The sequence below is a fragment of the Cherax quadricarinatus genome, chromosome 12 (assembly GCF_038502225.1).
Source record: "Cherax quadricarinatus isolate ZL_2023a chromosome 12, ASM3850222v1, whole genome shotgun sequence".
Lineage (NCBI taxonomy): Eukaryota > Metazoa > Arthropoda > Malacostraca > Decapoda > Parastacidae > Cherax > Cherax quadricarinatus.
Window position 1 is genome coordinate 49,316,666 of NC_091303.1, and position 19,224 is coordinate 49,335,889.

The window sequence follows — 19,224 nt, forward strand, 5'->3', positions numbered from 1 at the left end:
CCACAGATGATAAGTGCTCTCTAAGCCCATCGTAATCTGCTAAGCAAAAATCTGGGACCAGTACTGAATTATCCCTACTGTAATACTTCCATTCAATGCTAAAGGTAATTGGTTTGTGATCGCTTGTGCGGAGTTCCTCTGTAATTTCTAAATTATTAACAAGAGTTTCCTTGTTTGCCAAAACCAAGTCAAGAAGGTTATTTCCCCTTGTAGGCTGTATCACAAACTGCTTCAAAAAACTATCCTGAACTACTCAAAAGTTTTTTTTACTGATTTTTTACTGATAAAGAATTCCCCCCAAAATGCTAATGGATGTGTCTATAAGATTCCTTGTAAAATTTGCGATAAAGTTTATTACGGTCAAACTGGTAAAAATCTCGAGCTAAGATTAAAACAACATAAATATAGCATTAGAACTGGACAAGATTCCAATGCTCTATTTATTCATGTAAGAGTAAATTTTAACCATCCAATTGATTTTCAAAAAGTTGAGAAAGTAGTATCAAGCAAGTCCATGGTCGACAGGAATGTAATTGAATCTTGTTTCATAAAAAGCAGTTTTGACAATAATATTAATATTTCCTTTGGTTTATATAAATTAGATCCATTTATAATTAATAGAATTTGGGAAGAATTTAATAATACATTGGACAAATAATAATTTTTTAAATTTCTTATTTCTTGGGTAGAATAGTTTGTTGGTGGGTTGTCTAGTTCGGCCGGCGGGCCTGCTGTCTCGCGTCAGGTGTTTCGTTGTTGTGGGATCTGATAGTGAGGTGTGGGCTACCCCTTTATATACCTTCCTTTGATGCTTTACTTTCATTGTTCCTTGATAATGTGAGTAGTCACGAAAGCGCTTGGAACTTCCCTATACTTTCACAGTGGTTGTTTTGCATATTGTGAAATCACCTATATACTGTGATCTTATTGCATAATATATATATATATATATATATATATATATATATATATATATATATATATATATATATATATATATATATATATATATATATATATATGTCGTGCCGAATATGTAAAACTGGTCAATTAGCAAGAACTCATTTAAAATTATGTCCTTTCTAAAATTTTCTCTTATACGTTTAAAGATATATTTTTTTCATTAATGTTAATGTAAAAATTTAAAATTTTGCTACAAAAGAGTCTTAGAAAACTTACCTAACCTTAGTATAACAAAAACAATTTATTTTAGCCTAACCCAACAAAATATATTTTAGATTTGTTTACAATAATTTAATACTAAACAAACACAGTGAAATATATTTTTTTCGTTAGGTTCAGAATGATTTTGGCGAAATTATTGCATACACAAATTTTCGCTTGCCCTATATGGCAAGATGAGCGTTGCTATTTAAGCCAAGATCGCAAGTTCTGCCTATTCGGCACGACATATATATATATATATATATATATATATATATATATATATATATATATATATATATATATATATATATATATATATATATATATATATATATATATATATATATATATATATATATATATATATATATATATATATATATATATATATATATATATATGTATATGTATATATATATATATATATATATATATATATACATACATACATATATATACATACGTATATATATATATATATATATATATATATATATATATATATATATATATATATATTTTGTATTTGATTCCCCATAATTTAATCCCACCCCTTTCCCCAACACCCTAGTATTTACTTGTTGTACAACCCCATCAATAAATATATTAAACAGCCATAGTGACATTACACATCCCTGTCTAAGACCTACTTTTACCGGTAAGTAATCTCCCTCTCTTCTACATGCCCTAACCTGAGCTTCACTATTCTCACAAAATCTCTTTACAGCATTTAGTAACTTACTACCTATTCCATATATTGCAACATCTGCCACATTGCTCCCTTATCCACTCTCTCATATGCATTTTCTACATCCATAAATTCAATGAAAACTTCCCTACCTTTATCTATATACTGTTCACATATATGCTTCAATGTAAACACTTGATCTGCACATCCCCTACCCACTCTAAAGCCTCCTTGCTCATCTGCAATCCTACTCTCTGTCTTACCTCTAATTCTTTCAAAAGTAACCCTTCCGTATACTTTTCCTGGTATACTCAGTAAACTTATTCCCCTATAATTTTCTACAATCCCTTTTGTCCCCCTTCCCTTTATAAGAAGGAACTATGCATGCTCTCTGCCAATCTCTAGGTACGTTCCTCTCTTCCATACATTTATTAAACAAAAATACCAACCACTCTAACATTGTATCTCCCCCTGCTTTCAACATTTCTGTCACGATCCCATTAGTTTTTGCTGCTTTACCCCCTTTCTACGTAATGCCTCATGCACCTCCCCCACGCTCACATCCTGCTCTTGTTCACTCCTAATAGATGTTATACATCCCTGGCCAGTGCATGAAATGACTACCTCCCTTCATCGGCATTTAAAAGTTCCTCAAAACATTCCCGCCATCTACTCAATACCTCCAGCTCCCCATCTACTAATTCCCCTACTCTGTTTTTAACTGAAAATCAACTCATTTCCTAGGCTTTCTTAACTTGTTTATTTCACTCCAAAAACTTTTTCTTGTTTTCATTAAAAGTTCTTGACAGTGCCTCTCCTACTCTATCATCTGCTCTCCTTTTGCACTCTCTCACCACTCTCTTCATTTTGTTTTACTCTCCAAGCACTCTGCTCTTCTTATAACACTTCTGCTTATTAAAAACCTCTCATAAACTACTTTTTCTCTTTTATCACACCCTTTATTTCATTGTTCCATCAAGTACTCCTCTTTCCTCCTGCACCCACCCTCCTATAACCACAAACTTCTGCCCCACATTTTAATACTGCATTTTTAAAACTATTCCAACCCTCTTCAACTCCCCACTAATCATACTTGCACTAGCCCACCTTTCTGCCAATAGTTGCTTGTATCTCACCCTAACTTCCTCCTCCCTAAGTTTTTACACTTTCACCTCTCTTTTAGTTGTTTCCATTTTCCTTTTATCCCATCTACCTCTTCCTCTGACTGTAGCTACAACTAAATAGTAATCCGATATTTTACCCCTCTGCAAACATGTACACCTTGAAACCTACCCATCAACCTTTTATCCACCAACACATAATCTAACAAACTACTTTCATTTCGTGCTATATCATACCTTGTATACTTATTTATTCTCATTTGCATAAAATATGTGTTGCTTATTACCAAACCTCTTTCTACACATAGCTCAATTAAAGGCTCCCCATTTCATTTACCCCTGGCACCCCAGATTTACCTACTACTCCCACCACAACATTTTTACTCATTTTAACATTGAAATCCCCAACCACAAGTACTCTCACACTTGGTTCAAAACTCCCCACGCAATCACTCAACATTTTTTAAAATCCCTCTCTCTCCTCTACACTTCTATCTTCTCCAGGTGCATAAATGCTTACTATAACCCACTTTTCACATCCAACCATTATTTTACTCCGCATAATCTTTGAATTAATACATTTATATTCCCTCTTTTCCTGCCATAACTTGTCCTTCAACATTATTGCTACTCCTTCTTTAGCTGTAACTCTGTTTGAAATTGCTGACCAAATCCCATTTATTTCTTCCCACTGAAACTCTCCCACCCCCTTCAGCTTTGTTTCACTTAAAGCCAGGACATCCAGCTTCTTCTCATTCATAACATCCACAATCATCTCTTATAATTCGCACTACAACCACACACATTCAAATAACCCACTTTGATGGTTTTCTTTTTCTTTTTAGTAAGCTATACAGGAAAAGGGGTTACTAGCCCATTGTTCCCGGCATTTTAGTCGACATTTACAACACGCATGGCTTACAGAGGAAAGATTCTTATTCCACTTCTCCATGGATATAAAAGGAAAAGCAATAAGAACAAGAACTATTAAGATAAAATCAAAGAAAACTCAGATTAGTGTGTATGTATGTATGTATGCATATATATGTATATATATATATATATATATATATATATATATATATATATATATATATATATATATATATATATATATATATATATATATATATATACATATATATATATGTATCCCATCACTATTGCATTGCCACAAATACACGTATATTCCACGTGAATTGGGGTAGTGAGGCAGAGAGCCGCTGTAATACGGAGGGTCTGTGGGTCGAGGCGTCTTCCCATTGCCAAAATGGGAACTAGTTGGAGGAAGTCCCCAGAGTGATGTGCATTCACAGCTGGGAGATGGGCAGTATCTTTGCCAGATGTTGCAGCCCTGTGCATATTTAAAATATAGTTCAGTTTTGTACTTTTGTCCTGTTTAGTTTTGTAATTTTGAATGTTTGTGTCATATGGTTTAGTTTTGTACTTTTGCACAGTTCTGTTTTGTACTTTTGTACTGTTCAGTTGCACTGTACAGATTTGTACTTTTTACCTGTTCAGTTTTGTACTTTTGTACTGTTCAGTTTAGTACTTTTTTACAGTTCAGGTTTGTCATACACCTTTTTTAACGATGGGACCATCCCATTTGGACCGCATGTAGGCTAGGGCTGCACTAGTTTAGGGCGCTGGAGCATTAAGTCTCCCACTCGGCGATGGCACTTGTGCAGCTAGGATCCTGTATTCCTGCTAAGTCACCCAGGTTGTCCAGCGAGAATTTCTTTTATTATCTTGCCTGATGCTATGGAGGAGGATAAGAAACCTGTTAGGGTAATCTGGGAGGATTAGTGTACCCCTAACCCACTCGGCCTGCCTGGAAGTGAGGCTTACAACCATTGTGCATCTTCCAGGGAAAGGTTCAAGACATTCGCTAGCATGGTCTTTAATAGAGAGTCATATTGCTTGAGCTTCAGATTGCTGAAGGTTGGGGAACATCTCAGAAAGTAGGTAAGTTTTGAGAGGGAGAGGCATCTGGTAAGTAGAAGGCATAATGTGTATCAGTGTCTTTCAATATACGTCCCAACGTCCTGAGGTCTGACTTTTTTTAGAATGAGATCAATGTCATTGGACCCAAGAGGAGCACCAGGTCATTACTACAATATCAGTGGTTGTGGGCTGGCTGTTAATGCTCAAACTTTCTGGCACTTGGTACTGGTTTGCCAAGGGCACTTAGTGTCTCCTGCCTTCCAACTTCATTTGAGCAAAAACATTCTCCTGAACAAATCTTCTTAGACTGCCTACTCATTTCTGCATCATTGCAAGCTCCTGATGATGTGTTGATTGCAACATGAAAGACAAAGAGCTGCAGAACAAGTTTTTATTGTTTAAGCGTATTGCTCTGTGTGTAGATGACAAAGTTCTTCAAAGCGACGTAGTTCGTTGTCACGTTAAAAGCTTGCTCTACACGTTTCTTTTTCTTATACAAACATATACACACGAACCTGCAAAATGCCCATATAATTAACACCAAACTAAAGTATAAGCAGACGCTCATGTAACAAATATGCTCGACAGAACAGGACCTTGGTAAAATAAATAGTGAAATTGTTGACAACTTACATTTCCGGAACGAAACAACTCGTTGAGTATATTGACGAGGTGAAAAAGTCTTCCGTCCTTCCTGCTGAACCTGGTGCCTCCCATCAGCGCCCACAGGATGTTGATAGCTGATACACCTACCATGCTCTGACAGTCACACATAAATACTTATTAGTGAGTAAGTTTGCATGCAAATAAAAATGTTTGCTTACATGTGTAAGGGCTGCCTCACCTATTTGCAACCATTCCCGAAGTGCATGTAGCAACAGCACCTTCTATGGCGCTTAGGATTTCATTAACGTTAATAAATTTAATATATAAAGTAACCTGGAGTTTACCTGGAGAGGGTTTCTGGGGTCAACGCCCCCAGGGCCCGGTCTGAAACCAGGCCTCGTGGTGGATCAGGGTCTGATCAACTAGGTTGTTACTGCTGGCCGAATGTAAACCGACGTATGAACCATAGCTCGGCTGATCGGGTACTGACTTTAGGTGCCTGTCCAGCGCCTTCTTGAAGACAGCCAGGGGTCTATTCGTAAACCCTCTTATCTATACTGGGAGGCAGTTGAACAGTCTTGGGCCCATGGCACTTATTGTGTTAACTCTTAGTGTACTCGTCGTGCCCTTGCTTCTCACTAAAGGAATGTTTTGCAAGTGTATATTATCTTGTATGTTTATCGCCTGCATTCCAGAGAATACAAATCAAAGGACTTCAACCATTCTCAGTAATTTAGGTGCTTTATCGTACATATGCGTAATGTCAGTTACTCTATGGAAATGTTGGTACAGTGTTAAAATACTACTTAATGCTTATGGTGATGAGAGAGATTTTCCAATCAGTTCAACATCATGTTTCAGTGTCTCTTAGTAATAACTTTTCTTACTAACACACTCACAACGCATCTAGAATGCAGATGCTCAACACAAAATTATGTCAAGTTTATTAAAGTAAATTCTGTCATGTCTGTAAATTCCAGGCCCCCCCCCCAAAAAAAATAATTTTTTTTTTGGGGGGGGGGGCTATACATTCTCTTGAACAAATTACTCTTAATCATGAAAGATTCTTTTCATCTATGTGCCTGGCCCAGGGAGCAAGTATTTCATTGTTAATGGACTTATTTAAGTTGATGCAAGACAGAAAATGATAACAACCATTATACACAAATAACCCGCACATAAAAGACAGAAGCTTACGACGACGTTTCGGTCCGACTTGGACCATTGACAAAGTCACACTAACAGAGGAGGAGCAGGACGGCTATATATAGGCAGGAAGAGGTGGAGGTAGTAGTAGTGGTAGTAGTAGTAGTAGTAGTAGTACAAGAATTGTATATAATACCGACAGGATGAAATGACACATGCACAACACCCGGGCATCCCCACCGTAGACGTTTCGCCATCCAGCCAGCCACTGGATGGCGAAACGTCCACAACAAAGACAACCAGACGCCGCACATGTGTCTAATTTCATCAGTAGATGTAGTAGAAGAAGAAGAGGTAGTAGTAGTGGTAGTGGTAGAAGTGGGAAATAAGGAAGACGAGCCAGTCAAATACAAAGGAAGGGGAGCACTGCAAGAGAGCTAGAAACCCACAGAGGGAGAGCAAGCGCACCGAGGTGCGTGAAAGGGGAAGTGGTGAAATAAAATAAAGAAGGAACAGAAACACGAGACAGGAGAGAGAAAGACAACCCAGAGGAGAAAAGGAGAGAGGAAAGGGGAAGAGGAAGAAGAAAAAGAAGAAGAAGAAAAAATGAGGATTCAGGTTAAGTCACGGGTGTTCTGAAGTTTGGAGCATTTTACAATGTAGTGGGAGAGGAAGGCATCTACAGAGACGAAGCCAGGGCTAAGGTTCATACATACTGGTCTTCTGCTAAAACTGTCTTCCCTACTTCCAACTCGAACAGTCGCCGTTTAGTTGAATCCTCTCTTATACACAACTTTCCTTGTATGAACCTTAGCCCTGGCTTCGTCTCTGTAGATGCCTTCCTCTCCCACTACATTGTAAAATGCTCCAAACTTCAGAACACCCGTGACTTAACCTGAATCCTCATTTTTTCTTCTTCTTCTTCTTTTTCTTCTTCCTCTTCCCCTTTCCTCTCTCCTTTTCTCCTCTGGGTTGTCTTTCTCTCTCCTGTCTCGTGTTTCTGTTCCTTCTTTATTTTATTTCACCACTTCCCCTTTCACGCACCTCGGTGCGCTTGCTCTCCCTCTGTGGGTTTCTAGCTCTCTTGCAGTGCTCCCCTTCCTTTGTATTTGACTGGCTCGTCTTCCTTATTTCCCACTTCTACCACTACCACTACTACTACCTCTTCTTCTTCTACTACATCTACTGATGAAATTAGACACATGTGCGGCGTCTGGTTGTCTTTGTTGTGGACGTTTCGCCATCCAGTGGCTGGCTGGATGGCGAAACGTCTACGGTGGGGATGCCCGGGTGTTGTGCATGTGTCATTTCATCCTGTCGGTATTATATACAATTCTTGTACTACTACTACTACTACTACTACCACTACTACTACCTCCACCTCTTCCTGCCTATATATAGCCGTCCTGCTCCTCCTCTGTTAGTGTGACTTTGTCAATGGTCCAAGTCGGACCGAAACGTCGTCGTAAGCTTCTGTCTTTTATGTGCGGGTTATTTGTGTATCGTTCCAGTCACGGTATTGTGCCTTTTTGTTATTTATTGAAGGGTGGTGGAGTGGCGATGTATGTCAGAGAAAATTTAAATTGTTGTCTTAGACATGATATAAGATTAGAAACATCGAACACAGAATCTGTTTGGCTACAGTTTCTCGAGGGACGTGACAAATTAATTTTGGGTGTGATTTATAGGCCCCCAAACCTTGATAGGGAGTGCAGTAAGCTGTTATGGGACGAAATTCATAAGGCATCTAGATATGAAAATGTTGTGATAATGGGAGATTTTAACTTTAGACAAATTGATTGGAACAATATGACAGGAAATCTTGAGTCTAGTGACTTTCTTGATATGGTTCAGGATTGCTTTTTAGAACAGTTTGTGACAGAACCAACTAGAGGAAACAATCTGCTTGACTTGGTTCTTGCCAACAAAGATTCACTAATTAATAATCTTGAGGTTAATGATGAGCTTGGGGAAAGTGATCACAAATCACTTAGTTTCAATATATCATGGAATTACCCAGATAACTGCAATCAAATCTCTGTCCCAGATTTTCGCTTGGCCGACTTCATGGGACTGAAAAATTACCTGGGTGGGCTAAATTGGGATGTCCTGACTATGGGTCAGGTAGGTGATCTTGGTTGCCAATATGACGTTTTTCAGAGCATAGTTCTAGCTGCCCAGACAACTTTTGTTCCGAGTAGGGAAATTAGATCTAACAAAAATGATCCCAAATGGATGAACAATAGATTAAAACATCTCACTGGTCAAAAGAGAGGCATATATAGGTGTATCGAAAGAGGGGATGGGCAGTTAAGAAAACAATATATTCAATTAAAGAGAGCAATGAAAAAAGAAATAAGAAAAGCAAAAAGGGATTATGAGCTAAAGTCGCAAGGGATTCAAAGACTAACCCAAAAACGGTTCTTTCAGGTATACAGACGTAAGATTAGGGACAAGATTGGCCCACTTAAGAGTAACTCTGGTCAGATCACTGACAGTGATAAGGATATGTGTGAAATTCTCAATACCTACTTCCTCTCAGTTTTCACCCAGGAAAATACTAGTGATATTCCTGAAATAACAGATTATGTAGAACAGGACGATAATAAACTATGCACGATTGCGGTAACTAGTGACATGGTCCTCAGACAAATAGAGAAACTAAAACCTAACAAATCCCCAGACCCTGATGAACTGTTTGCAAAGGTGTTAAGGGAATGTAAAGAGGAACTTAGCATAACCTTTGGCTAATCTTTTCAACATGTCACTACAAACTGGCATAGTGACTGATAAGTGGAAAATGGTAAATGTAATACCTATTTACAAGGCAGGTGACAGGTCCTTAGACTTCGAACTACAGACCAATAAGTCTTACCTCCATAGTGGGACAATTTATGGAATCAATAATTGCCGAAGCAATTCGTAGCCATCTTGATAGGCATAAATTAATTAATCAATCTCAACACGGTTTTACAAAGGGGCATTCCTGTCTTACGAATTTACTAACTTTTTTCACTAAGGTGTTTGAGGAGGTAGATCATGGTAATGAATATGATATTGTGTATATGGACTTCAGTAAGGCTTTCGACAGATTTCCACATGAGAGGCTATTGAGGAAACTTAAGGCATATGGAATAGGAGAAATCTTTTCCTGTGTAGAGCTTGGTTGACAAATAGGCAACAGAAAGTTTGCATAAATGGAGAGAAATCAGAATGGGGGCACGTCACAAGCTGTGTTCTGAAGGGGTCAGTGTTGGGCCCGTTGTTGTTCACAATTTACATGAACGACATAGATGAAAGAATAAATAGCGACATAAGCCAATTTACTGATAACAGCAAAATAGGCCAGCCAATTCATTCTAATGAGGGCACTAGAGCACTCCAGGATAATTTGAATGGACTGATGCAATGGTCGGAGAAGTGGCAGATGCAGTTTAATATAGACAAATGCAAAGTTGTAAATGTTGGACAGGAAAACAACCATGCCACATATAAACTAAATAATGTAGATATTAATACTACTGATTGCAAAAAGGATTCAAGAGTTCTGGTTAGCAAAAATCTAAAATCAAGACAACAGTGCATTAGTGTTCGCAATAAAGCTAACAGAATCCTTGGGGGGATATGATCGAGGTGTATAAATGGAAAACAGGAATAAATAAAGGGGATGTAAATAGCGTGCTGAAAATTTCCAGCCAAGACAGGACTCGCAGCAATGGTTTCAAGTTGAAAATTCAGATTCAGGAAGGATTTAGGAAAGCACTGGTTTGGTAATAGAGTTGTGGATGAGTGGAACAAACTCCCGAGTACAGTTATTGAGGCTAAAACGTTGTGTAGTTTTAAAAATAGGTTAGATAAATACATGAGTGGGTGTGGGTGGGTGTGGGTGGGTGTGAGTTGGACCTGACTAGCTTGTGCACCTTCTTTAAGTGGAAGTGACCTGACTAGGTGGGTCACTGGGCTAATCCGGGGGGAAGACATGGACCTGCTTTGCATGGGTCAGTAGGCCTGCTGCAATGTTCCTTCTTTCTTATGTTCTTAACTGTTAATAGTTCTGCGTATCATCGTCCCCGCGGCCCGACCTCTTACCAGAACTCTTCGACTGCACAACAAATATGAAAGATTGAAGAATGAAGGAACACACAAGAAAAATGTATTGAGTTTTGCTCAATATAAGTTTAAGTTCCTAAGAATTATATATTGCCTAATATGTTTATGAGACAAAAAGAAAATCAGTCCTGCCACAAAACAAAACCTTTAACATGTTTCAGTTTCAATTTTCATATGACAAGATAGTTGCTCCCTGAGTATCTGATATCTAGCAATCTATTTTGTTTGTCAATTTATTCCTTTTCGTCCACCCAAAAATAATCCAATACAGAGAGATACGTCGTCCAGTTTTCATTCCTAACTTATTTACTTGTAATAAATCATGTGCCTGGCTAAAACAAATTCGAATGTTTGCATGGAAGATAATGTAGAACACTGCAAAATTCACCTCACCAGAGCATGAGAAACTACTGGATAATCTAACACTGAGATATTTTAATGTGATCGAGATATAAATTTGTGTAAATTCTTGAGTACAAACACCGTGCATGTTTGTTGCTCCCTAAATGTGTTCAACGTAAAGATAACAGTATATAATTGTAAATAATCTTATGTAACAATCTTAGTAATGTTGGTCCACAGTATTTAATTACCTGGAGTGAGATGCTGCCTTTGGTCTCCTTGATCTCCTTGATAAGTTCGCTGGCTTCCTCTTGGATAACTTCCTCATGGGAACGCTTACCGAACCCCAGATCACGAAACTTGTGCAGTGTGAACCGCCTCTGTTCCTTCCAAAAGTCATTCTCCACAAACACTACTCCTGCAGGATTATGTATAAATTGCGTACTTATGATATAAGGTAAATCTGTGTTCCAAACACATATTTATTTAGTTGAATGACAAGTGAAACAGCAATCAAGACTAGATCTAAGAAGCTGTGAATGTATATCAGTGGTAGGATATTCCGACAACTTTGTTCATAAGATACAATATGAGATTGATGACATTTTTATTGAGAGGTTGTTTCACCCCCCAGGAAGTTTATCAATTCAAAATTCATTAAGTCCCCGGTGGACTAAACGGCTTTTCAATAAACCAAATAATGTCTTATTAATAAATAAAAATTCTGAAATAATAGTAATCCAGGAGGGACCGAAGCCTCTCAACTTTGCTCTGCAAAGTATTGGTTAATTGTATAACAATGATCAAATTGCTGCTCTACACATTGTGAATAGGATCAACACCATATTTTATATTAGCATCCCAGCTGTGGGTAACATCACTGCAGTGAGACATTTAGATAATTTGTAAACTGACATCAGATAACTTGAACTGTGGAGTTGTAGCATCCACTACCTGTAAGGAAATGACCTAGACCTGACAAAGAATTATCTGAATAACGCATGTATGTATAATTTTCAAGCTAAAATAAAAATCTGCCTCATCAACTGACCTCTCTGTTTGTCATTAAATAAAATTTTGGAAAATACATTTTCAGGTCGTCCATCAAGGTCATCATTGAGGATTGACTCCTTAACCGCCTCCCAGCCGTTGACGATGATGGTCGCTTGTGAGCCGAAGTAGAGACCAATGATGTTACCGTAAGTGGACGACATCTGCCAGAGTTGCTTGTAGATATGCTCACTCTTCATGTTAGGTAGATACCCAACCAAAGGTAGCCGCACCGGACCTAGTTAAAATTTTTTATATATTTTACAATAATCTACTCCGAAGATGCAAGTTGTGCAGTGATGGCCTCGGATAATCTAACAAAAAGAAAAAAATATTGATACTTCTCCTTCAGGCTGATTGAATATTCTACTCCAACTTCCTCCCTATTCTTTATATACAAACTTAAATATTTTTTGTGTAAAATGATGTATAAGTTTAAAGGATACATTGAAGGTACAAAGATGATAGTATAAAATGCAAAATGCAGCAAGTTTGAGAGATATATAAGAAATTCAAAAGAGCATTTAAAAAAAATCATCCATCTCCTTAGCCCTTTAGCAGGTCTGGTAAAGGGTAATTACCCCTTTACCAGGCCTGGTAAAGGGTAATTGCCCCTTTCCAGGCCTGTTAAAGGGTTTTAAGCTGTACTGTTACAGTGAGACGTTGGAGCAGAAAACGCTGCCCTGGGAGTTTTAAAAAGACATCCCACATGAAGGTGTTATTTATTCCACACGTGACTTGACTGGTACTGAGGTGACCTGGGGAAGCAGGTGTCACCACAGTGAGGTACTCACCTGGGGAAGCAGGTGTCACCTACAGTAAGGTACTCACCTGAAGAAGCAGGTGTCACCTACAGTGAGGTGCTATTCTGAGGAAGCAGGTGTCACTAACAATGAGGTACTCTCCTGGGAAAGTAGGTGTCACCAACAATGAGGCACTCTCCTGGGGAAGCAGGTGTCACCAACAATGAGGTACTCACCTGGAGAAGCAGGTGTCACTAACAATGAGGTATTCACTTGAGAAAGCAGGTGTCACAAACAATGAAGTACTCACCTGGGTAAGCAGGTGTCACTAACAATGAGGTACTCACCTGGGGAAGCAGGTGTCACCAACAATGAGGTATTCACTTGAGAAAGCAGGTGTCACAAACAATGAAGTACTCACCTGGGGAAGCAGGTGTCACCAACAATGAGGTACTCAACTGGGGAAGCAGGTGTCACTAACAATGAGGTACTCACCTGGGGAAGCAGGTGTCACAAACAATGAGGTACTCACCTGGGGAAACAGGGGGTACCCAAGCAGGTGTCACTAACTAACAATGAGGTACTCAACTGGGGAAGCAGGTGTCACTAACAATGAGATACCCACCTCACTAACAATGAGGTAATGAGATGTACTCACCTGGGGAAGCAGGTGTCACAAACAATGAGGTACTCACCTGGGGAAGCAGATGTCACTAACAATGAGATACTCACCTGGGGAAGCAGGTGTCACTAACAATGAGGTACCCACCTGGGAAAGCAGGTGTCACTAACAATGAGGTACCCACCTGGGAAAGCAGGTGTCACTAACAATGAGGTCCCCACCTGGGAAAGCAGGTGTCACTAACAATGAGGTACCCACCTGGGGAAGCAGGTGTCACTAACAATGAGGTACGCACCTGGGAAAGCAGGTGTCACTAACAATGAGGTACCCACCTGGGAAAGCAGGTGTCACTAACAATGAGGTACCCACCTGGGGAAGCAGGTGTCACTAACAATGAGGTACCCACCTGGGAAAGCAGGTGTCACTAACAATGAGGTACCCACCTGGGAAAGCAGGTGTCACTAACAATGAGGTACCCACCTGGGAAAGCAGGTGTCACTAACAATGAGGTACCCACCTGGGGAAGCAGGTGTCACTAACAATGAGGTACCCACCTGGGAAAGCAGGTGTCACTAACAATGAGGTACCCACCTGGGGAAGCAGGTGTCACTAACAATGAGGTACGCACCTGGGGAAGCAGGTGTCACTAACAATGAGGTACCCACCTGGGAAAGCAGGTGTCACTAACAATGAGGTACCCACCTGGGAAAGCAGGTGTCACTAACAATGAGGTACCCACCTGGGAAAGCAGATGTCACTAACAATGAGGTACCCACCTGGGAAAGCAGGTGTCACTAACAATGAGGCACTCACCTGGGGAAGCAGATGTCACTAACAATGAGATACTCACCTGGGGAAGAAGGTGTGACTAACAATGAGGTACTCACCTGGGGAAGCAGGTGTCACAAACAATGAGGTACCCACCTGGGAAAGCAGGTGTCACTAACAATGAGGTACCCAACTGGGGAAGCAGGTGTCACTAACAATGAGGTACCCACCTGGGAAAGCAGGTGTCACTAACAATGAGGTACCCACCTGGTGGGAAGCCTCGAGGTTTGCGGGAGCCCAGGTAGAGGAACCAGACCAGCAGAGCCACTAACACCAACAACAACATCTTCAACACGTCTTTGCAATTACTCTGAAGTTAAAGTAAATAAATGTAAAGATTTATCAACATTTGTATATTTTTCCTGAGCATAAATTTATTTTCTTCGTATAAATAAAAAATATGAATAAAATATAATATTTCGGTAATTATTTTGGAGACAGTTTGCGGGTATATTTTAATTGTTGATAATTTCACCAGATACAATGAAATGTCAAGTGACACGATAATATTAACATAAGCTTCGAGACATGTTAGAAAGAGTGTCTTGGAGAAGGCAGAGAAGTCCATGTGAAAATAGCAGTTTCCTATATAACTGAGTTCCTGCAGGTGACATCCCGGTTTACTGACCAGTAACTGGTTAGCCGTGTTGGAGGTCAACTATACACACATGTTGGAGGTCAAACATACACACATGTTGGAGGTCAACCATACACACATGTTGGAGGTCAACCATACACACATGTTGGAGGTCAAACATACCCACATGTTGGAGGTCAACCATACACACATGTTGGAGGTCAACCATACACACATGTTGGAGGTCAACCATACACACATGTTGGAGGTAAACCATATACACATGTTAGAGGTCAACCATACACACATGTTGGAGGTAAACCATACACACATGTTGGAGGTCAACCATACACACATGTTGGAGGTCAACCATGCACACATGTTGGAGGTCAACCATACATGTTGGAGGTCAACCATACACACATGTTGGAGATCAACAATACACACATGTTGGAGGTCAATCATACACACATTTTGGTGGTCAACCATACACACATGTTGGAGGTCAACCATTCACACATGTTGGAGGTCAACCATACACACATGTTGGAGGTCAACCATACACACATGTTGGTGGTCAACCATACACACATGTTGGAGGTCAACCATACACACATGTTGGAGGTCAACCATACACACATGTTGGAGGTCAACCATACACACATGTTGGTGGTCAACCATACACACATGTTGGAGGTCAACCATACACACATGTTGGAGGTCAACCATACAAACATGTTGGAGGTCAACCATACACACATGTTGGAGGTCAACCAAACACACATGTTGGAGGTCAACCATACACACATGTTGGACGTCAACCATACACACTTGTTAGAGGTCAACCATACACACATGTTGGAGGTCAACCATAAACACATGTTGGAGGTCAACCATACACACATGTTGGAGGTCAAACATACACACATGTTGGAGGTCAAACATACACACACATGTTGGAGGTCAACTATACACACATGTTGGTGGTCAACCATACACACATGTTGGAGGTCACCCATACACACATGTTGGAGGTCAACCATACACACATGATGGAGGTCAACCATACACACATGTTGGAGGTCAACTATACACACATGTTGGAGGTCAACCAAACACACATGTTGGTGGTCAACCATACACACATGTTGGTGGTCAACCATACACACATGTTGGAGGTCACCCATACACACATGGTGGTGGTCAACCATACACACATGTTGGAGGTCAACCATACACACATGTTGGTGGTCAACTATACACACATGTTGGAGGTCAACCATACACACATGGTGGTCAACCATACACACATGTTGGAGGTCAACCTTACACACATGTTGGAGGTCAACCATGCACACATGTTGGGGGTCAACCATACACACATGTTGGAGGTCAACCATGCACACATGTTGGAGGTCAACCATACACACATGTTGGAGGTCAACCATACACACATGTTGGAGGTCAACCATACACACATGTTGGTGGTCAACCATACACACATGTTGGTGGTCAACCATACACACATGTTGGTGGTCAACCATACACACATGTTGGAGGTCAACCATACACACATGTTGGAGGTCACCCATACACACATGTTGGAGGTCAACCATACATACATGTTGGAGGTCAACCATACACTCATGTTGGAGGTCAACCATACACACATGTTGGAAGTCAACCATACACACATATTGGAGGTCAACCATACACTCATGTTGGAGGTCAACCATACACACATGTTAGAGGTCAACCATACACTCATGTTGGAGGTCAACCATACACACATGTTGGAGGTCAACCATACACACATGTTGGTGGTCAACCATACAAACATTTTGAGGTCAACCATACACTCATGTTGGAGGTCAACCATAGACACATGTTGGTGGTCAACCATACACACATGTTGGAGGTCAACCATACACACATGTTGGAGGTCAACCATGCACTCATGTTGGAGGTCAACCATTTGCACATGTTGGAGGTCAACCATACACACATGTTGGAGGTCAACGATACACACATGTTGGAGGTCAACCATACACACATGTTGGAGGTCAACGATACACACATGTTGGAGGTCAACCATACACACATGTTGGAGGTCAAACATACACACAAGTTGGAGGTCAAACATACACACATGTTGGAGGTCAACCATACACACATGTTGGAGGTCAACCATACACATATGTTGGAGGTCAAACATACCCACATGTTGGAGGTCAACCATACACATATGTTGGAGGTCAAACATACCCACATGTTGGTGGTCAAACATACACACATGTTGGAGGTCAAACATACCCACATGTTGGAGGTCAAACATACCCACATGTTGGTGGTCAAACATACACACATGTTGGAGGTCAAACATACCCACATGTTGGAGGTCAAACATACCCACATGTTGGTGGTCAAACATACACACATGTTGGATGTCAAACATACACACATGTTGGAGGTCAACCATACACACATGTTGGATGTCAAACATACACACTTGTTGGAGGTCAAACATACACACATGTTGGAGGTCAAACATACACACATGTTGGTGGTCAAACATACACACATGTTGGAGGTCAAACATACACACATGTTGGAGGTCAAACATACACACATGTTGGAGGTCAAACATACCCACATGGTGGTCAATTATACACACATGTTGGAGGTCAACCATACACATATGTTGGATGTCAAACATACACACATGTTGGAGGTCAAACATACACACATGTTGGAGGTCAAACATACACACATGTTGGAGGTCAAACATACACACATGTTGGAGGTCAAACATACACACATGTTGGAGGTCAAACATACACACATGTTGGAGGTCAACCATACACACATGTTGGAGGTCAAACATACACACATGTTGGAGGTCAAACATACACACATGTTGGTGGTCAACCATACACACATGTTGGAGGTCAACCATACACACATGTTGGAGGTCAAACATACACACATGTTGGAGGTCAAACATACACACATGTTGGAGGTCAACCATACACACATGTTGGAGGTCAAACATACACACATGTTGGTGGTCAACCATACACACATGTTGGAGGTCAACCATACACACATGTTGGTGGTCAACCATACACACATGTTGGAGGTCAACCATACACACATGTTGGAGGTCACCCATACACACATGTTGGAGGTCAACCATACATACATGTTGGAGGTCAACCATACACTCATGTTGGAGGTCAACCATACACACATGTTGGAAGTCAACCATACACACATGTTGGAGGTCAACCATACACTCATGTTGGAGGTCAACCATACACACATGTTGGAGGTCAACCATACACACATGTTGGAAGTCAACCATACACACATGTTGGAAGTCAACCATACACACATGTTGGAGGTCAACCATACACTCATGTTGGAGGTCAACCATACACACATGTTGGAGGTCAACCATACACACATGGTGGTGGTCAACCATACACACATGTTGGAGGTCAACCATACACACATGTTGGAGGTCAACCATGCACACATACGCACATGTTGGAGGTCAAACATACACACATGTTGGAGGTCAACCATACACACATGTTGGAGGTCAACCATACACACATGTGAGGTCAACCATACACACATGTTGGAGGTCAACCATACACACATGTTGTAGGTCAACCATACACACATGTTGGAGGTCAACCATACACACATGTTGGAGGTCAACCATACACACATGTTGGAGGTCAAACATACACACATGTTGGAGGTCAAACATACGCACATGTTGGAGGTCAAACATGCACACATGTTGGAGGTCAAACATACACACATGTTGGAGGTCAAACATACGCACATGTTGGAGGTCAAACATACACACATGTTGGAGGTCAACCATACACACATGTTGGAGGTCAAACATACGCACATGTTGGAGGTCAACCATACACACATGTTGGAGGTCAAACATACGCACATGTTGGAGGTCAAACATACACACATGTTGGAGGACAACCATACGCACATGTTGGAGGTCAAACATACGCACATGTTGGAGGTCAAACATACACACATGTTGGAGGTCAAACATACACATATGTTGGAGGTCAAACATACCCACATGTTGGAGGTCAAACATACCCACATGTTGGTGGTCAAACATACACACATGTTGGAGGTCAAACATACACACATGTTGGAGGTCAAACATACACACATGTTGGAGGTCAAACATACACACATGTTGGTGGTCAAACATACACACATGTTGGAGGTCAAAC

General features: G+C 40.3%; 1 protein-coding gene across 1 annotated transcript in view; it reads right to left on the bottom strand.

Moving 5' to 3' along the window:
• LOC128700061 (methyl farnesoate epoxidase-like) overlaps positions 1-14,733 on the bottom strand; it is a 43,332-nt gene extending 28,599 nt beyond the window's left edge. The window contains exons 1-4 of the mRNA XM_070084348.1: positions 14,575-14,733; positions 12,176-12,412; positions 11,376-11,542; positions 5,554-5,679 (exon numbers count right to left, since the gene is read on the bottom strand). Coding sequence (XP_069940449.1) covers positions 5,554-5,679; positions 11,376-11,542; positions 12,176-12,412; positions 14,575-14,653 — 609 coding nt within the window. The 5' untranslated portion in view covers positions 14,654-14,733. The remainder of the gene's footprint in view (positions 1-5,553; positions 5,680-11,375; positions 11,543-12,175; positions 12,413-14,574) is intronic.
• Positions 14,734-19,224: the final 4,491 nt, after the last annotated feature.